The sequence below is a fragment of the Botryllus schlosseri genome, chromosome 5 (assembly GCF_051294905.1).
Source record: "Botryllus schlosseri isolate E-star chromosome 5, Bs_hap1, whole genome shotgun sequence".
Classification (NCBI taxonomy): Eukaryota; Metazoa; Chordata; class Ascidiacea; order Stolidobranchia; family Styelidae; genus Botryllus; species Botryllus schlosseri.
In genome coordinates, this window is record NC_137240.1 from 4759303 (window position 1) to 4781196 (window position 21894).

A 21894-nucleotide genomic window follows, 5' to 3' on the forward strand; every position below is an offset into this window, starting at 1 on the left:
GCGATTTTTTGCTCCCTTCATTCGCACAAATTCACCTGAAATGCGCTAATACATAAGTAAAGTAAAGTAAAGTAAATAAGTGTCACCTAGTTATCATGGTTCAACTAGGTCTCAATTTCAATCTAACATAATAATTCAGACATACGTATTATTTCGTTAGGCTGCAAGTATTTGGCTGTTGACACTGCTGAAGACGGATGAGGTAGCCAAGCATCCAGAGATACAATCGCACCTTGCCAAAATACAGGAGTCCTTCATGAGTCTGTTGACCGAAGCTGACGGTATGTATGTGTATGTGGCAAACTAGGATACTCGATGTTGTGCGGCATCGTTTATTGTTGGCTTTGTCACAGGGTTACCCCATAGCAGTAGTGTCGTGTCTGTCCTGGCATAATGAAAATTCACACCAGCTACTCTAAGATACAGGGTTCAATATGAGCATCATAGCGTGCAAAAGATCGTATTTTTGATAAGTGAAGCCTTGCTGTTTAGATTTGATTCAAGATATCGCTTCAAAAGGGCTTGGAGTGGTCTACGAACTCGGTACGCCAGAACACAAGAAGCAACTAGTTGATGCGCTAGTCGGTTCGTTAATGGAAGGCAACCCTTCCAAACCCAGCCAGTCTAATCTGTTTCACGGAGATAAGGGTGTTGGTAAAACTCCCGACGGGTGAGCAATATTTCTTATGATTTACTTAACAACCTGAAGAATTTTCCCTTTGCCTCGTGAACTTGTTTTGTACTATGTAGCATTAATTTGTGTATCATAATTGTCGCGGCTTGTTTGTTATGTTGTTTGGTTTGCAACTGTCTCATTATCATTTTATAAAAAAAAAATTCACATCAATTCACCATAAGATTGCGAGATAATGAAAAAATAGGATGGTGCCGAAACGACTTGGAGTAGTATTTTATTCAGACACCCACCTTGGGGTAAACCTGGTTGTAGTTGTACTCAGATTCATTTGACTTGACGATTTCTGTCGTATTCAAAGCAAATATGGAATTGTCATTTTGGCAGATTTAGATTTGAGTAAATTTAATATACATATCTCGCAACAGGATCATTATTCCGTGATAAAACTGACTTGGAAATTCAGAATTTTTGTCGTCAACCTCATATTTATGCCGAGACTGAACCTCTATCAGCCGAAGCGAGTCCCAATCCCCACCCTTTTACTGACAGATCCAATCTCTCTACCTACAAGGAGATATGCGCGCTGGCGTCGGACTTGAATAAACCCGATTTGGTTTATAAATTCATGCACCTGGCAAAGCACCACGCTTTATGGAACTCCAAAAAGGCAAGTACGACTGGCTCTGTAATTCATGGTGCGCCTGCTCTCGTGTGGTATATGTCTGTATTGTGTTATAATGAGAGCTGTGATAATTTCCAAGATATGTGCTTTTGAATTCACCCTGTCTCTTTTCAGGGGAGGAATTAAAATGAAATACTGTTTCAGGGTGCTGCGTTTGGGTTCAGCAATATTGCGAATTTGGCAAGCGAGCAGTTGGCCCCGCATCTTCCTAAAATCGTACCGAGACTGTATCGCTACACATTCGATCCTTACACAAGCGTGCGAACCGCCATGACCAGCATTTGGAATTCGTTAGCTCCAGACCCGAAGAAACTAGTGAGTTCTTGTTCTGTAAACTTTCTGCGTTTATGGCGTTTTGTTGTTATGGTTATCCAGCCGTACAGTACTCAACACTGCAGACTAGCTATTCTTGAACTACATTACCCCGATTGAATTGTTAATCGGGGGAATTTGCAGTCGCAGAGTGTAAAATTATGGTTCAGTGTCTTTTGCTGGCTACTGGGAATCGTAGTATGACAAGTCAGGCCTGCCAATACTGTTGAATTTTGTGAGGAATCCTAGCGAATGAATCCTGTTGAACATGATGTCGCTGGTTGTTCTTTTTAAATGTCAGTGGCATAATGGTAGTGTCGCGTTACCGTAAATTTAACCAATAACCAGAGTTGCTCAAAGTAAGCATCGTTGAGCAGGAGTAGAGGCAATATCGTATATTCCACCCAAGTAGGCCTACCAGTAGAAGCAGTGGTTTCCAAGGGAGTGGCGAATTTCGCAGTCTGGACCTAGCTTTGCCTTGAAAAAACTGAAAGCTGTGAAGTAGTCCGAAAGATGTAGATCATCCATTGTGAAAAGGCGGATAAATGAGTACATTGTGAATGCGAGGGATTCCTTTCACCCAGGTAGAGTTGTAAAACTGAGTAGCAGAAGACTTGAACTCGAGACTGAACAGTAGGGGTCTTCAAAAATGACTTTTTTCCTCAAATTGTACTGGCTACTTGACACAACTGTTAGGTTACCTAATTTAAGCCTACACACCAAATTTGGTTCAATTCCAACCAGTGGAAGCGGAGTTATTGCCTTGGAAAAATTTTGATTTGAATAAAATAGTATTTACGGTGACCAATTCATTAATTATATTAAAGGTGTGCCCACCGTAAATACTATTTTATTCAAATCCAAATTTTTCAACGGCAATAACTCCGCTTCCACTGGTTGGAATTGAGCCAAATTTGGCGAACATCGTTTTTATAGACGACCTAACACTTTCATGGGGTGAACAGAAAAATTTGAAATTTTTGTTAATTTATTTTCGTATAATAAATAGAAACTTTGTTCTCCTGTAGCAATGCGGCTACTGGCTGGAATTGAACCAAATTTGGTGTGTAGGCTTATATTAGGTAACCTAACAGTTTTATCAAGTAGCCAGTACAGTTTGAGAAAAAAAGTCATTTTTGGAGACCCCTACTTGAACAGTGAACAGTACGACTTGGACTCGGAAGTAGCGTAAAGTAGAATACTTCGTTACGGACCACCTCTGCCAATAACTAACCTGTTATTCCGCAAACCAAATTCGACGTTACAAATTCTGATACTCATCACAATCAAAAGCACCCGTGTCTTTTTCGAAACGATTTGTTTCATTGCAAATTTCTCGAAACGCAATATTTACAAATTCTTCTAAAATTCATCACGACACAAGCGACGGAACACAGATAGAGCAAGAGGTTTACACGTCTACGATGTCTCACTATGCGAATTCTAAATGGCACGGCTACATTTTGTTATACGCAATCCTTTATACCTTTCTAAATACACGTATGTTCGACGTACGCTCGCCTACCAGCCACGAAGACCGGAATGGCTCGAACGTATATTGCACTTTCTCCCGACCGCTTTTCTTGTGGCTTTGCCGCTGTGATATTGCCATGGCAGTATAGTAGGTTCAAATTGATATGGAATGTTCTCCACCATCGCGATATGACGCAGCAAAGCCAGCTTATGACATATTTTTGTGAGACGATGACACTTTATACACACTGACAGATGATGAGGCGTGAACATAAATTTATAGCTGAGAAACTGAATATGTTATGATTTAGGAATGATGAAGACTGTACCCCGAATTTGATTATGTTTAGCAGCTCTGATATAAAATTACAACAGTAGATAATGACAGATACATTATGTAACGAATCATTACTGTCAGGCGTTAAGTTTGCGCCCGGAACGGCAAGGTAACACGATCTAGAAATGAAATTATGTAGATAAAGGTTAATACAACGGTTTAGTGCCGTGTTTGAGAGCCTTGAGAGAACTCTACATGATATATGATGCCAATACTAATTAGATTTGATATAGTTGAACACGAGTATTGTCTTACCAAGTGATGTAGAACGCTATAGAAACATCGATATGATTTGTTGCGGACACACATTGATTGGGACAGGCACACCGAATATTTTGATTCCAATTCACTCCCGTTCGGTGAGATTGACGTTTGAAAAACGGTCCACTAGGTTTTCGTTCAATATTTCGAGATTCTTTTTTGCCTTCTGTATTTACATGCTGTGATTCTTTATTCGCGATGATACTATTTACAAACGTTTGCTACGCTTCCACCAGCTCGCTTGATATGAAGATATGTACAAGTTTGGGATTGACCACCAGACGCCCGCATTTAACACGATTTTTGCCGAAACGAAGTAGAAATTCAATCCGATCACTACACATTATTTGTACAGCAACATTACTTGTCGATACTATCTTAGGCAACAAGCTATTTACGGAGCACGAGAGATAGAGGATTTAAGGCAGGGTCTGAATGGTGGGGTTTTATCCCATTGGTGTATGACAGTTTAAAATGTACTGTACAAGGAAGACTTATATTTCAATTGCACCCGTCAGCATCGTTGTACACAATTCTAGTGACTTCATACTTACAGTTACACACGAATAAATGAAACAAAGGAATTTGAATGTTAAGGGTGAAATAATTGAGTGTGGAGATGAAAAGTTAGCAGCACTTGCCCTTTCCTTCGTCCATGGCTGGGCAGTGGGCACACATCAGACACTTCTCATGTGCAATGTATCAAGCTAATTTTTATCCTCCACCATCAAGTTGATGCTTAGAATTGGAAATGTCTGGAACTCATTCTTACTCAATGAGGTACGTTATGAATTAGGGATCGCCTCTATTAAATTTTGATGCATAAACTCTTAAAGACGATGATGTACTGGAATTGAATGGAGGTGCTTTCTGTGACGTAAAGATACTTCCGACACCCAAAGTGTGTTGTGTGATAGGTAACTTAGTTTCAGGCTATTACACCGTACAATAAATGTAGTAGTATTTACTGATGACTTTTACAAGCATTGGATTTGACAGCATGTGTGTCTAAAGATTTGGCCTTTGGTCAAATTATTTCCCTATACGGTCACCAAGTCAGGGCTTTGATAATTATAATTATAAGTGTCAATTCTGTCAATTCACCTTTGTAACTATTGCTATTATTTACAAGACTACACCAACACACGAAATAAATACTAAGCTACGGGTCGCTCAGACATATTCGGTAGCAGCAGGTAACTAGTGCAATAACTAGCTTTGAAAGTGTGATTCGATGACGATATTTACAGATGTCATATTTACAAATATTTACATGTTTTCGGGCGCCGAACCCGATAATATTATTAAATATTTTTCTCGAACAGTACGCGTTCGGTACAAGGCATGGTTGAACTTGCATATCCTTGAGTTGGATTGTCTGATCTTCCCAACGCCTCTATCGTTCGGGATACACCAAGTATCCGTTGAATGTGATCTGCATGTCTTGATTGCCGTAGACTGCGAAGCGCAGGCCTTTCGCTTGTCGCAGCCAGACCACGTCGCCTTGGCGCAGACTGAGCATGACGCTCTGGCTTTGCATGATACGCCGTGGCACCGCATTTGCGTATAAGATCACCTGGAATTCAATAAGATATTTTATAAAAAAATCTCAAACTGTGGGTGTGGGGCTGTGAAATAACTTATCAACTCTATGCCTGCTCCACTATCAACTCTATGCCTGCTCCACTATAACAAAAGAAATATGTTCAAATTTGCTAGAAACACTAGTACAGCCATAAGCTACTTTCTTTATATTTCTTTTAGATTTATTAATATTTTTAAGTTTAACATTTGCTAAAAGAAGGAATTATCATGAAGGTTTTCTTAAGCTTGGATTTACACATCTAGGTGACAAATTAGCGTGCAAGCCATAATGAGTTTTGTGCTTATAAGTTTGGTCTAGTGAGTGAAACAAACCAGAAAAGCTGACAGTTGAGATGATAGGGGGTCCATTGATTCTTCACAATTTTCTAAATGGGCCAAGGTGTATAAAAAGGTTTGGAACCCTTGCCGTAAAGATCTGGTTGGGATATTGTATATAAATCTTGATGCTGTGGACGTAGATAGCCGGTTATGTAGTGTCCCAGATATCTCAGGCCTGGAATGAAATTTACTTCAACAAGGCAATGCTATCACAGATAGATTGTGACATGATCAAAGAAAATTACATCATAATAAAGACAAGCTTCAATTTCACCAGCAGGAAAAGAGCGTTTGCTACTGCCCCTCCATAATTTGAAGACTGTAATCGGTTCCCAATAGAATCGACTCTTACCTGGGGCTCGTTGTTCTTCATGAGCTGAATTCCCACGTACTTGTCGAGATAAGATTGCACTGTATAGGTAAAAAAGTAAATGCCGGGGTGGTGGCAGATGAAACGGCCCGATTCTTCGTCGAACGAGTTACCGGCGTTGACAAACACCTGCGCAAAAATGTGTCCGTAAGTCAATGGGAATCCGTGGCATGTGGTCCGAGTATTTGAGGTCCTTGCAAGTTGCAATACTTACTCGAGTGGAAGTTTGCAATTTTAGGCTACTTCTGCTTCTACTTGAGTAACAACGATGACTACTTCGGGTCAATAATGAAGTAATACTAATGGCTATGATGTGATACGGTTCACTTTACCTTGTCGAATGTCAACGGTTGGGGCATGGTGTTGTTCCCCAGCAGCTCTTTACTTCTTCCGACGGAAAACGCGGCCTGGGGCGTGATTGGAGCAGCCGTGCCCATTTCTCCTTTCTCTCCTTTATCTCCCGGCGGTCCTTGGACCCCCTGCGGACCGGGATCGCCCTGTGGTCCGGGAGGACCCTGGCACCCTTCCGGTCCTTGTTCTCCTTGATCGCCTGTACGAGTTTTCACAGTATAAGGCCATGCTCCTAGCTTCATGATTACGTAAATTCACAACATTTACGCGAATCCTCATGTCTGGCAATGTCACAGTGTAGAATGCTGATACGCACAGTACAATGTACATGGATATATTATAGTGTAAATAGTCCTCTCTGTGCATATCGATCGAGTAAAGGTCCGATATATACAATATACTCTACTGTATAAGATATACACTGCAGTCTGCCAGATTGCATATTAATTTTGCTACCACAGTATATGCTTTATAAGGTTATCCTCAAATCATAAACGCATTCAATATGACCATGACCCTATTCTATCAATTATAACTGTCATAATTTTGGCAATAGTCGACAATTCTACAAAAATGTGAAATATTGTCTTATATAGAAGAATCTATTTAATTAACACTTTATTCATCCATACGATTTCTCGTAGCTATCCGTATTAGTCACCGTAGGTAAGCAGGTTTGTCGGAATGAGTTTCTCGCAAACTCGGGATTCAATGTGTGGTTCCCCCATGAGTTTTCGAAGACAAATGGTTTTCAAAAAGCCATCAGGTTTCCTCCTGTATATTTCACATGGTTATGCTGAATCTATCACTCGTGATTTGCCGCTGACTGACGGTTTCGCGCGAACGTTTCATCACGAGGCTGTGAAAGTGGCAGCCGGAATGAGTTTTTAACGGTGGGGTTTCAGACGCATATATCTTCAATGTAGAATTACAAACATGTATTCCCTTGGGCGCTTTCGTCGCTGGGATGTTGTGGACTTCGTATAAACATACAGTATATCAGCGCATATATTGGGTAAGATGTTAGCAGTGGAAGCACTGCATTTAGCTTTCTTGAACTTTAGAAAGACAACTCAATGCCTGACAGGCAACTTTAGTACAAAATACAACGATAAAACAAAACAAAACAGCAATATATTCACATCAATGGGTAAAGCTCTACCGAAAGGTCTGTAAAATCATCAAATCAGCGTAGCTCTTCACAACCACAACTTATATTAGTTCCTGACACGGTGTACAGCGGACCAGATTAATTTGCCACCCTTACCTTTGGGTCCTTGGGTGAGATAGTACACAGGCGTCCCTTCCCCCGGGTACACGTCGTCGCAGCAGTGCGTACACATCCTGGTGTTGGCGTCTGCGGCAGTCGCGATAAGAGCGACTCCTATCCAAACCCACACCAGCATCGCGGTCTTTCCAACGCCGCCAAACGACGCCCGTGCCTCCCTTACCCAGGCCAAAGTATGATCTGAGAATGGATATAGGCATAATGAACGCAATAATGTAAAGAAAAATATACACGCGTTTTTCACGCTGGGTACTATGTTCAGAGGTGGTAATTAAAGAAGGAATTTTACTTTTTCGAATTATTCTCAAGTACGTATTAGAAATTTACGTCCTGAATTCCACTTGAGGACCAACGAGGACAACTTAGACCCCCTCATAATATATTTCACCATGGTAGGGAATAGGAAACACGTTAAAGTCTTGCTGACATCCTCTCTCTCGGTACGGACTGTCGTACACACAATCTACACTCCGCACATTAACAGTGCTTGTAACAGCGAGGGCTATTTATGAAACCCCATCGCCTGGCAATCACCTAAACTCAATCCTTATTCAGACCGATATTAAGTATTTGATACATATTAAAGGCACGCGACACGTATTTCATCCATCTTCTAAACCCTTGGGTCTTACTCTGAGCGGGGATAGTTTAAGCTTAAGTCAACCCATTATTTTCGAAAGTCGAATTATCCACGGTGCTGCGAATCAATGCCAATCACACGATACGCTTTTGAATCGCGTATCGCCCCTGCCGTTGCGAAAGCATATCCCTATACTACGACTCGCACTACATTACCTTTCTAACGAATTGTAACGATTCGCATCTGCTAGCTGTTGATTAAGTCACCCGCGACCAACAATAAATACATAACCCAGTTCCACGTAATTGTAGTATGTCAAACAAGACTTCGTGACGTGGCTAGCACGCCCGTGGGCTCGCGGTACGCCTAAAATAAGCGACAATTACGTCGTCCGATTGTGATACATGACGGTGATGTCAATATCGCCGAGTTTACTTGGTTTGTCGTTGGTCTGATTGGGTGGTTTTTGATATGCGGTACCGTGCTTTGAGTATTAATAGTAACGGACGACTTGTACCGACTATGACATCTTCATATCAATCGTAATCGGGCATTATTCGCTTGTTCTAACCTATACTAGTCCTTGTTGGTACCAATGAATTATGCACTTGGCGGGCCTAATCCAAATCAGCCCCAAACTCTAACCATTAAATCCAAGACATTAATATATAGATACCAAGGGACGAGAGCGAAATTTAATACGACGAATTCAGCAAGTGCCCTATATCACAATTCGAGCTTATTATCAAAGTAACGTTCATTTTCGAATTTATGGATGCAGTATTCGTGCATCGCTTTCATAAGAGGTATTACATTTCCAGTGCCAAATTCACCAGTGGCGAATTCAACACGCCGAGCCAATAGAAAATTGTCAAATCAGATTAGAATTAGAATTATCGCTACACATTTTGTTTCTAAATTAGACTTTAATTATTTGTCAAGTTTATTTTCCAAATTAGATTAGAATTAGAATGATGGCTATATGCTGGTTTTTTTCCGCGTTAGATTAGAATTAGAATTATTTAACTCGCGAAAACGTTCCGTTCGTATCAAGACAGGGTTCGTTCTCGTAAGCACTAGAATGGCAAATGTCTGTACTGTACGAGTACGTACGGCAAGCTTGACTCGTTTCGCACGATATAGTTCTCCCTTATCATTTCAGGAAACCAAAATTGATATTGGAATTGAAATCAGAGCATGAAAACATTTTACAAATTATATTACAATTAAAACTAGAGGAAAGAAACATTCAACAAATTGGATTAGAATTATATTACCCAATTAGTTTAATTAGATAATGAGAAATGTTAAGTTGTCGAGTCTGATGCCGATTCGCTGGTAACCTTCCTCGCAACCTAATTAGCTTGTTATAAGTGGCGGATGACTTTTCAGCTTCCCCTTCGATTGGATTACGCGGAGACTTTACGGTTTGCTCTGACTCCTGACTGGTAATCAGTTCGGTCAATCCCTGCCGTTTTATAACGCGCGTCGAATTGCGTTACGTATTTACGCGAAATCCGCTTGCTACGCGCGAATTTTCGATCTCCCGTCCTTAGCACTTTCGTGGCGAAAACTTCGGCCAGCTTGCGGTTCCGAAATATGCCTTATCATCAGCAGATTTCGCACATTTTGTCGTGTATAACGCGTCACGGGACCCGGATGACTTGAAACAATACTTTCATTGCGAGTTTGTGATGCCTTGAGTCACTGTCAATCGGATGTTTTGCAGAGTATTAGTCGGCGCAGCAAAACGCGCGTTGTTACATGGTAGCCTACATATGAAGAAACTGGCGATCAAATCGTTCGTAATGGCTATCTATGCGTGCATTTCAGAGGTGGTCAGTATAGGGTTGTTAAAAATAACTTTTTTTCCGGATTCCGGGGAATCGCCGATTAAATTGTTAGGTTGCCTATGAAAACGCTGCACACCAACTTAGACTCGATTCCAACCGACAGATGTGAACGCACAGGAGATCTATATCGAATTTCAACCGCAAAACCGGAGTCCACTATCTTGAGTCAGGGTCGCCAACTCAAAACGGGTCGCTGGCCGCAGGCCACGTGAATTCAATATCTACAGTACGGTACTACAGTACAACGCTGTGCTCTCTGACATGGGCGGCGGGCATCGGCGCCACAAAAGAAATAATACTTTGATAATGAAGTACAAATACAACAAACATATCATGATCACCACTTTCATTCTATTTTGAACTATGAGCTGCGTACGATGTCTGACCGAATTTTTAAGCGACTAAAGGATCGTTAGTGGGGTCAGCTAGACATTGTACTTGCTGGAAAGCTATCTCCCCGTAAAACATGATATTGTCGGGAAGTCCCTTTTCGTTTTCTAAGCGTCTCGGTCTTGGCAGTGCCGGGGTCATTGCACGCCGAGGCAATATGCCCAATGCCCATTGCCCATTCATGTCAGCCCATGCCCATTCTAAGGAATGCTATTACCATCGCCGAAGCCGTATCAGCTAGCTAGGAATAGAGTGATGCTGGGCACAGGAGAATAATTTATTTAGAACAACTACAACAATATCTTTTAACTGAAATCAATTTTGGCATTTCAAAATGCTTTACTAGGCGTTCTACGAAATGTCGAATCAGGTCGCGGGCCGCGTGTTGGTGACCCCTAATCTACGCCCCAACCGTAACCCTGCTTCAATTGAGCTTGAACGCAACGAAAAGATCATCCGCTTCGTAAACGTCCTCGTACGTTTGAAGCCGTAAGGCTGACCGCGCGCGGCATCGCCACATCGAGATGTCATTGAATTCAAGCTTACCGGCAAACCGAATCTAATTAGTAACGGCTCCGACTGTCGGCATGTATTTCATCTTTATTGGGACTACGGCTGGGCGCAATGATCCGAGCACTCGTATTTGAATCGAGCACTAATTCTTATGATCTCGAGTAGAGAGTGTGAGAGAGTTGAGATTTTTTCGAATGCTACCACCAAGAATTAATTCATCAACGAGAATTGTGGTTTCGGTACTACTTTCTACCGCGCAAGCCATCAAATCTCCGTGGCTCACAATACGGCATGCGCACATCTAGTACAAGAGCCACGTACGTTGGTGAGAATCGCATAATGTGAAATCGTGGTCAACCCAAAGCATTGCCACCAAGTTCCACGGTCGTAAAAATTCAAATTATCTGTATGTGATGCAGAACTGACGTTATATTCTTCGTGGTAGCATGAAAGGCGCATATTTGAACCAGATATGGACAAATATAGATAATTCTAGCTGGGAAATTACACTAAATTAGGGGTAAGCTCAGGTAATCTAATTCTAATATAATTCCTTGTTTTCCCGAGAATGCTATAGGAGAACCGTATAGTGCGAAACTGATCAAGCTTGCTGTTCACTGTACAGACATTTGCCATTCTGTCGCTTAAAACTCTGATTTGATAAAAACTGATCTTGATTACATCTCCAAGTCTTCGCGAACTCAGTAATTTTAATTTGCCAGGCCTAATTCAAACCGGTCGCCCTGATATTGAACTGCCGCCCATCGCTGTAGGATACTGCTAATGTGACTTGATCCTTCTGCGAGCTATCTATGTCGTTATCGATCAAAGCCGATTGGAAGGCGTATCAAACAAGGAAGCGGACCTTCACGAGGTTGCGAGATGCGTTTGTGTATTTCGATTGATCGAAATAGCGCGCACGCACCGATGATGAGTTTAATTCGTTTGGCAGCAAGTCCTACGCGGAAGCGCACGCGGAAATATTGCGTCCGAATGAAAATCGGGACGGAATATTTGTCTGTGATGTCACGCGGTTTCTGGTACGAAAGCCGCGGCGGCCTAGGGTGCTTTTACAGGGCTGCGTACGGTTGAATTGAATGATTTATGGATCACTGCTATAAAACACTGCTGTCGAAGCCAGACTTGGAAAAACATATGATTCTTGTTGTATAATTAGTCAAATTTGGGAAAAATTATGTAGCTATAATTCTAATCTAATGTGGTGCAAAAATACCCAGTACCCATGTTAGTGGAAATGACGTCTCTGTGATGTCGCGATCAGCTCGCATCATCGTTCGGATAACTCAAGCAGGTTTCGCCAAATTCCACAACTTGTAAGTGGTTTGGTTTTATAATACTCAACTACTTTCATTTAGCATTGTTTGGCAGAACTAGGCCTAGAATACATTCTTTTTCACTTGCTTGGAAATCGGTACACTTCGAGATTTATGACTTTATTTCTACTTGAGCATCAACAACAACTACTTTGGCCGCCCCCTGTCATTTTAACAGCGATGAAGTGGCTTGGGATAGATTTCAGTCAACGCCTTGTTCGCAACCTACTGGGACGGCCGAAATTTGTTGCGTCTTAACGTCGACGAATTCGGTGACGCGCACGCGCTGAATTTTCCCTCCCCACTGGCTGTTCTTGCGTCTGTTTACCGTAATCGATGCGGAATGCCAACGACTCCTTAGCTACTGCGGTTTTGGCTGCTGGAATTCTGTCGTCACAAATTCTGCTGGCGTGCGACAATGGGCCCTTGATGTCGAATTGCGCGACAAGAAAATTTTCCGCTTTTCCCAATTGGATTAGAATTAGAATTACAGTTACAGTTTTATTCGAAATTTGATTGAATTACAATTACTGAATTCTCAAGATCAATTCAGTCCAAATCAAATGTGTATTTCGCTGTAATAAGGCTGAATAGACAACTATAGAATTATCAAGTCGTCCAAGTCGCAACTGTTCAGCCTGTAGGCTCTGACTACATCATAGGACCAGCCCTTATCTCTACGCTGCAATCTCTTTGAAACGATCTGAACATTTGCCATGTCCGACTGTCCGTTCTACAACAACACCTGCGCCGGCTGGCTGCCAAACTTTATGCGAATGCACCCGCAATGCAAACAGCCTCGCCCGTCCTGTTGCCTTACTTTTTCGAGAAGTAGCCTCCAGCGCCAGGGTTTTGTCTTTGTAGTTGATTGCGATATGCCCTCTTCAACGGGAGCTATGCCGTTTAAAGTAACATTTTCGCGTGATATGTTTATATTGACTTGTTCAAGTATCCTGTACGATACCCGGATGCGTTGGCTGCTCGTTAAGGCAATCAAGCGAGAAATTACACGTCACAATGGGACAGCGCGACGCAGTTTGGGGCGATTGATTTTAGCGTTGGCCTTGAACCGGATTTTGGCTTGCTCACAAATAAATGCGGGGGTTAGTTTATATCTATTTGAATAGATTTTTGGCGGCACAGAGCTTCAGCATACAATTGAATAATATATATTCAAACTCATATTAAAATGCACCCGAATATTTTCGGCTGACACTCGTCAGGGGTAATCGTCACCAACTAGTAGAGAACTGGAAAGCACATTGTATACGATTGTTAAAGACTGAATATCTTTTTGGGAAAGTGCTGTTATTTGTAGTGTCACTGGTCAATTGGTCATCGTGCGTTAGTAGAAATGTGAGGTGTTATTTCTATATGAGTATCAACGCTGGCTACTTCGACTTTGACAACATTTGCTCGTTCCTATGCATATCATCACCGTCGAACCGTGGCATTTCTGAAATCTTAGAAATCATTGACGCCACAATCACGTACTATTTGGTAACTAATGTATTAGTGTTGATATACGCACTTCACATCGCTCACATTATCCCGGCATAGTACGGCAGGTTACCGCTACCATACGCGTGTATGAATATTTATATCACTTCCAGCGTACTGCGTAGATATCCGTCTATGCCACTTCACGGCCTTGAGCACACAATATAATACACGCGTTTAGCCAGCGATTCCAACCTCGTCAAGCTGTTTTGCTGATCTTTCATGAATGTGAGATTCATTGATTTGCTACTTGTAGACTTCTAATTATAATCTACTTAGGTAAAACTGTCTAGCTATAATTCTAATTCCTATTTAATTTAGAAACGCTGAAAATGTTCTTGCTGCCAAGCCTGCTCCAAAGATCTGTATTTCACCTGGATCTAACACTCAGACTCACGGCTAAAATCTTGTTTACGTTGAAACCCAATACCATCCTGATTCTTCGCATGTCTGCTGTCAAATACCCATCTGTCAGATCTTCTGGTTGAAATTCGCAGGGTATTGATGGCCCTGGGAATCCCTGGCGGTACGCCGAAAATCTCAACGCAGACAGCCAGGTCATTAAATATGAAATACAGCGGCGTATTACACGACGCAATATCGATCCGATGCATCGCTGTAGGTTACGGCCCCGTTTGATGGTTGGGATAGGACTTCATTGCTTTTGAGCGCGTACGATTTTTGGTATGAAACCAATGCCGTAACATGACGAGAGTTTAGTTTCTGATTACGATGTATCTGTTACGTCGGAACACGTACGAAAACTCCGTGCCTGCCGATAGCCACGGGGTATATGCGACGTGAATTTCGATTATACACAGTAACGGTTGCGTTATATTGTCGACGATTGCGTTTGTGTAATGCGGTGGTTTAGCGCTGATGCGGGCAAGATTTTTAATACGGCTTATCGGTCGTCTCGGGAGGTTAAAAATACGCTTGTGACGTTGACCGACGTCACAGTAATGCCGTGATTGAATAATTTAGTTAGTTTGGAGCAAAATTTCATTTGTCTTTTTCTAATCCGATTCGTGAAAGGTCTCTATGTTCTTATTTTAATTCTGATCTAATTTATGAATTTCTGAAAATGCTGCAGGAGATCTGTATACCGCGAAACGAGCCAAGCTTGGCTTACAGACATTTGTCATTCTCGTGCTTATGAAGATGAACCCTAATTTGACATGAACTGAACTTGATTCAGTTTTCGGATTACCCCTCCCCCCCTCCCCATCAAGGATAATCCGAGATTTATCAACGAAAAACTCAAATAACTCTGCTTCTACTGGTTGGAATTGAGTCAAATTTGTTTTGCATCGTCTTTGAACACAGCTCAACAATTCCATGGGGTTGACAGAAAAATTTGAAATTTTTTTTGTTTTAATTTTCCCTAATAAATTAAAAATTTTAATTGGATCTGCGGAGTCCTATACTTGTTAGAATTCAACCAAATTTGGTGTGCGTTCGGTGTTTTTCAGGGTAACCTTATAATTTAATCAGTGAATGGCTGGAATCCGGAAGAAAGTTATTTTTGTGATTTGATACGAATTAAACTAGAATCTTGTTGTATCTCTAATTCGAATTTTTATCCAATATCCACGTTTTTGCAAATTCAGTAATTCTTATCTAATCTAAATTGAAAAATCTGTGTAGCTATAATTCTAAATCTAATCTAGTTGGAAAAGCCGGAAATTTTAAATCCAGCTCTGAATCGGACCCACGCTGATGCTACACGGCTCGATCCCTAGCCTTAATCTACCGTTGCGTATCGCAAGGCACCTTTACCGTGCTGACATCCGAATCCACGTGCGTCTCTCTGACTCGACTTGCCGGTAATGATATTTCTTCGGCCGCGCGACAATGTTGCAGTGTGCGGTGCAGGAAACCGGTGCCTAATACAGGAAACATAACGAGAGATAGAACCGCTCTTGTTGGCTGCTCGAATGTATTGATCTTATGCGTTTATTGCGCTGCTTCCACGGAATAGGTACGGGCGACATCGCGAATCAGAAATCACATACATTGTGTAACGTAATACACTAATGCAGTGGTTTTTAACCTCTACTTAACTGACTACCCTTGCGCTTATCTACAAGCCTTCTGTGAACCAAGTATTTTCGCCTAGTCAATTCACACATGTAATAAATTACCATAGAATGCATGTGCACTAAATGAACATGTGTCGTGTATCAACAATAGTGATTATCACGCTAAACAAAAAGATTAGAATGAATATTTATTGCAGTCTGGTATGCCTTGACCTCGAGCGAACCTCTGAGACCGGCTGAAGCCTCGTTAAGAAACCGCTGCGCTAAAGGCTGGCGTATTTGGAATGTCATCACGGAAGTCACGCATGGTCGTTTGGTCATTCAATTTATTTATAATTATTTATAATAATTTCCTCGATCAAAAACGTCGCAAGAATGCGATAAAATGAAAAGATGGGAAGGTTTCGAAACGACTTGAAGTAGCCTTTTAATCAGACCTCACATGCGACTAAGCGGCCTACACACTGAATGAAAGGTAACAATATATTATATATAAAAGCGATGGAAATAAATTGACATGTGCCGTAGGTCTAGGGCAGTGGTTCCCAAACGGTGGGGAATTCCCCAATGGTGGGGAATTCAATGGTTTCTGGTTGGGAATAGACCCATTTGGTAAACAGTATATACAAGACAGTCTATGTATTAACGAAGACACATGAGCAATTACCGTTGCCAGTTAACAGCTCTGGAATGTATGTATCCAAAATTAGATTGCGTTTTGTTCACAAAAACTCATTTTTAACTTCGGATAACCAATGTTGGCGTCACAAACGCATCCAATACCACCGCAGTATGACGTGAAATAACGCATTTTCTAAAATTTCAAGGGTTACCGGTATCGGTCCGCAATACGTTTCGTGTTGCTGTTACATAGGGGATTGTCTTGCGTACTGGTTTGGTTGTGAGTCTGGTGTACTCAAACAAGCAAATAGCTGGCCGTGATGACAAAAGTTCTGGGTAGTGGGGAATGAAGGCTCGGAATAAATCTGAAGTGGGGAATGAAGACAAAAAGGTTGGGAACCACTGGTCTCTGAGGGGAAATGCTGCGAGTATACTCGTGTCTGAATCTATAGATTCGATCAGTGAGAGATGATTACTTCGAGCACTGAAAATGAGCGCTTCTTGAAACTGGGAGTTAATTTATCAACGAAAATTATAGTTTTGATACTATATGCCACTGTCGAGGCCGTTACGCGTAGATTGGTCGCATCGCAGCATACGAAACACGTATTAAAATGGTAGGCACGTTCCTGTAATGGCCTTTCTCTGTGAGCAACCCAAACAGATGACACAATAATCAATAATCATCAGATTATATTTTCATCTGAACAAAACACACACAATGTACAATGCGATGTCGTGAACCGATAGGAGGACGCCGAACGGCCATAGTTTCGGTCTCTTAGACTGGCATCCACCTCGACCTAGTTGCCCGATGTCACAGTTCTGTTTTCGATGTTAGCCACTATACCGAGGCTCTTTCTTGGTCTTTCCGATCCCTGCGAACGCTTTCTTTCATCGGGTCTTTTTCTGGGCCTTTTTTGTCGCCAAAAGAACAGCGACGCAGGGGAGGAGGAGCCCAGAATGACCGCAACGCGGAATCGAACCAGGGCCGCCCGGGTGGCTTATCGTCACCACTACGCTACTCCCCCGCTAATTGCGATCAAATAGGCATGGCCGTAATCGTAAAACATCAAATTAACTTTAATGTGATGTAGATCTGGTACTATATTCTTTGTGGCAACGTAAAAGGTACATAATTGGTCTTTACGCATCTTTCATACTTTCATATACTATCGTCATATGCGTGATACTCGAATGGTACTCGATTTCGCCCGGCCTAGTCGGTAGGCAAAGTCCATATGTAGTCCGGTAATCACAGCACATATTGTTTGCAATCAATTGTATTTCATCGCGTAATCCATCTTTCACACGCTTGAAAATCTGTGATATTTCCGTACTACTGAAGCGGCTCGCTTCTATTGCGCAGCGTTTGGCCTAAATCTCTTCCGTCGCCACGTCATTTGGTGCAGTGTCGATATTTGCGAGTGTCTTGTATTGTTGCGTTTGTAACAAGCCGTAATTGATGCCGTTTCAAGCTGTAACTGGTCGGTATTTTTCCTGGCATCGCCTTCATTTTGTCGGTATTGGTTTAAATCGGCACCGACTACCGATCGGGTGTCTCCGGGCTCTAACAGTATTGTAAAGCCTCGTTTCTTTGAAAGGTTTCTGCCTGGCGACCTGCTTTGAGAATGACATCCGCAATAAACCAATCGGTTACACCATTCTTTTGCTAGCGTTTACTGGTTATTACTAGGACTGGGCACAATGATTCGAGTGCTCGAATCTGAATCGAGTATTAATTTTAATGATTCGAGTCGAGTAGTAAAAGACGATTTTTTCGAGTACTGAAATTATGCGCTCCTCGCAACTGAAAGTTAATTTATCAACGGCAATGATAGTTTCGATACTATTTTCCAATGCTGAAGCCTTGAAACCTTGATTGGCGGTATCGTAGCATATGAAACATATGGTAAAATGCTACTACGGTTACTGGAAATAGCACATTTCCGAAGTCATGATCATCGCACAACATTGTCACTAAGTGGAATGAAATCAGTAAGGTCGGAAAATACCGAAATATCATTTATGAGATGGATAACAGGCATTATATTCTTTGTGGTGGCATGAACGGTACATATTTGAACTTTGACGTATTACTTTCTGCTATGACGTCATAATGAGTGATACTCGATTACTCGACTCGAAGCATATTACGTGATTCAGAATCGAATCACTCAGGTACTCGATTTTGCCCATCCCTAGTTATTACTGTATCGTTTCGCGGAGAACCAGCTTATGATACTTGAATGGTATATTCATATTGAAATGAACCCGAATATTGTCGGCTTACATTGTGTATCTGAAGAGCATCTTGAAGGTACAGATTTTCGATATACAATCGAATAGCATGCATAATTGCATATGCATATTCATATTGGATTTAAGCCGATAGTGAATGGAAAACGTTCCGTCAGCACTGTTATTTAGGCGAACGAACTGTGCATTGCATAAGCTACTGTCGCCCTCCCGTGAACTCAATTTGGAGTTGTGAGTTTTCGCGCTGCCAAAATGATCGCAGTTCGACTATTATGACGACATAGGCTCCGTCGAGTGTTCGGTTTTGAACTAACCACGCGCCACAATTGTTTTTATTTGAGTAGCTTCTTGGAGGTGCAGAATATATTATTCAATAGTATTTTTGTATATGTCTTAATCCAACCGATTGTAAGCTAATGGTGACTGATGGCTCATTTTAAAAAGTCTGGCACACCTGTATATCTTGAAAAACTTGATAAGTCATTATGCGGTCAGTCTATATTCACTTATCATGGGGGTAATCTGAGTATGTGGGTTAAAGTTCGGGTTTGGTCGTAGTCAGTTTTGGGATTCAGAAGTTATACATGCTCAGCTGTTGTTTTTCATTGCGTCACATGCTCAAATGCAGAGGCTATCAAAGTTGCCATCATCGGTACTCAAGTAGAGGTAGAATTATCGTCTAAAATTTCTACTAAAGTAATAGTAGAGGTAGCAATTTCAGATTAAGTGATGAGTAAGCGTTCTAAGCTTGATTTTACCTGAAAAAAACTAAAAACTGACTAAGAATATTCGTAAAGCTTATCAAATGGTTAGTGTGTACTAAAATATCTCTTCAAATGTCTCCCCTTCTAATGCTAATTGCCGCAATTTTCACTTATCCATCGCTCTGCAATTGAATATCGAGTTTAAACAGTTGGTCACGAATTGAACTTTGAGATCTATATAGATACATAGCAATTTTGCATCTCGATGTTTAACACCCGGCGAAATGATGACACCCGGATTCTTTGCAGATCGGCGAATACCTGAGCGAAGTTACGGCGGATTTGAAGCGTAATTTGGAGTCTAGCTTGTGGAGGACTCGGCAATCATGCTGTCTGGCCGTTGCCGATCTGTTGCGGGGCGGGAGAGGAATGCAGAAAGGGCAAGAGGACGATATCATCATCGAGTATGGAATGTTAAGCTTTGGAAGCTTGGGTTTGCTAGTGGGGGCGTGCTGAATGATTGTATTGGCCTCTACTGTTGTGCTTATAACAACCGGTGGTCTGTGTGGGTAGAAATGGGCGATGCCACTGTATAGAAGGGCTCTTCAAAAATGACGTTTTTTTCTCGAATCGCACTGGCTACTTGATAAAATTGTTAGGTTACCTAATTTAAGCCTACACACCAAATTTGGTTCAATTCCAACCAGTATCCGCAATGCCACAGGAGAAGAAAGTTTCTATTTATTATATAAAAAAATAAATAGCAACAAATTTGAAATTTTTCTGTTCACCCCATGAAAGTGTTAGGTTGTGTATAGAAACGATGTTCACCAAATTTGGTTCAATTCCAATCAGTGGAAGCGGAGTTATTGCAGTCGAAAAATTTGGATTTGAATAAAATAGTATTTACGGTGGGCACCACGATAATAAATCATTAAAGAATTGGTCACCGTAAATACTATTTTATTCATAATCCAAATTTTTTGACGGCCATAACTTCGCTTCCACTGGTTGGAATTGAACCAAATTTGGTGAACATCGTTTCTATACACAACCTAACACTTTCATGGGGTGAACAGAAAATTTTCAAATTTTTTGGTATTTCTTTTTAAATAATAAATAGAAACTTTCTTCTCCTATAGCAATGCAGCTACTGGTTGGAATTGAACCAGATTTGGTATGTAGGCTTAAATTAGGTAACCTAACAATTTTATCAAGTAGCCAGTGCGATTCGAGAAAAAAACGTCATTTTTGAAGAGCCCTACTGTATAGGCCTGCGCCCTGCTTTGTCGATGTATTTTTGGATATGTCATGATATACTCTTCTAGGGTGGTGATTAGGGGTGGGTTTCGCTAAGTAAGGTTGGTTTCGATTAGGTTAAGCTTTCGGATGCGTTGGGGGGGGTGATCAACAGGTTAGGGGTTAGGTTAGCATGCTTGTTGGGTTATGTTGGGAGTTGTGTTGCATCAGGGTTGGGGTGGGTTGAGCTGTACCAGGGGGTTGGGGTTACGTCAGGGTTGTAATGACTCGAGTCATGACTCGACTCGAGTCAGACTCGAGTCGCCCTTTTTTTGTGACTCAACTTGACTCGAGTCATCTTCTTGAAATGGGAAAATGACTCGACTCGACTCGAGTCAATATTTGGATTCACTCGACTTGTACTCGAGTCATTACGCATGACTCGACTCAAGTCATTGACTCGGCTTATTTTATGTGACTTGAAGGTGAAGAAAGTTGCGAATCACAATGGTTAGATCAACGCATGTGACGAATTCTGTCGACATCGCTATTTGTCACCACTGCTTTCGTTGCACTCGTCTGATATCAGATACGCGCCACCGTAAAAACAAAAGACAATGGGACATAGTAGCAAAGAGCAATGCATTGTACAAAATCATCCAGTGATGAAGAGGTAATAGATCCTCCGCAAACAAAGTACTCAAGACATTTCAATTATACAAGCAAACAATCGAAGCAAAGTCCAATTAGAGCCAAAGAAATGACTCAGATGGTCAAGTAGCCTACTTGGAAGAGACTGATAAGCTCATGTGTAGATATGAAGGCGATGATTCTTTGCATTTTTGGCCGATTAGAATGGATGAGTATCTAATGTTCTTCAGTGTGGTTCAAACTTGCTTTTCAATTCCTGCATCTAATGCACCAGAGGAACGTGTATCCAGTGGATGTGGATTATTTTAAGGCCATGCCGCCTCAACATATATGAGAATCTCCTTTTCACTTTAGTATTTTTCAAGTGTAACTCATTGATTTGATCAGCTGTCTGTGAAAACACACAATACCCTCCGTCCGTTTGACGTTTTGTAAGGTATGTGCATTGTGCACGTGATAATAATGAATGGCTAATGTTGTGTGATATTTGTACAATAGGGCCGATCAAAAATACCTTCTTTTTTATTCTACTGGGTGGCTACTTGATAAAATCACTACGTTGCATAAAAAGAAC

At 41.4% G+C, this 21894-nt stretch overlaps 2 protein-coding genes across 4 annotated transcripts in view; one reads left to right on the forward strand and one right to left on the reverse strand.

Annotated features, from left to right (window-relative positions):
* The window catches only part of LOC145438701 (proteasome adapter and scaffold protein ECM29-like), a 49609-nt gene that overhangs the window by 18567 nt on the left and 9148 nt on the right, over positions 1 to 21894 (forward strand). For all 3 annotated transcript variants that reach the window (XM_080316046.1, XM_080316048.1, XM_080316049.1), the window contains 5 exons: positions 161 to 281; positions 493 to 670; positions 1187 to 1304; positions 1464 to 1634; positions 19740 to 19894. In XM_080316046.1, coding sequence (XP_080172172.1) covers positions 161 to 281; positions 493 to 670; positions 1187 to 1304; positions 1464 to 1634; positions 19740 to 19894 — 743 coding nt within the window. The remainder of the gene's footprint in view (positions 1 to 160; positions 282 to 492; positions 671 to 1186; positions 1305 to 1463; positions 1635 to 19739; positions 19895 to 21894) is intronic.
* On the reverse strand, positions 2933 to 13272 carry LOC145438705 (complement C1q tumor necrosis factor-related protein 4-like). Its single transcript, XM_080316053.1, has 5 exons — positions 13125 to 13272; positions 7614 to 7814; positions 6328 to 6545; positions 5978 to 6124; positions 2933 to 5278 (listed from the first exon to the last, which is right to left on the reverse strand). The coding sequence occupies exons 2-5, from the start codon at positions 7750 to 7752 to the stop codon at positions 5099 to 5101; spliced, it is 684 nt and encodes a 227-aa protein (XP_080172179.1). The 5' UTR covers positions 7753 to 7814; positions 13125 to 13272; the 3' UTR covers positions 2933 to 5098.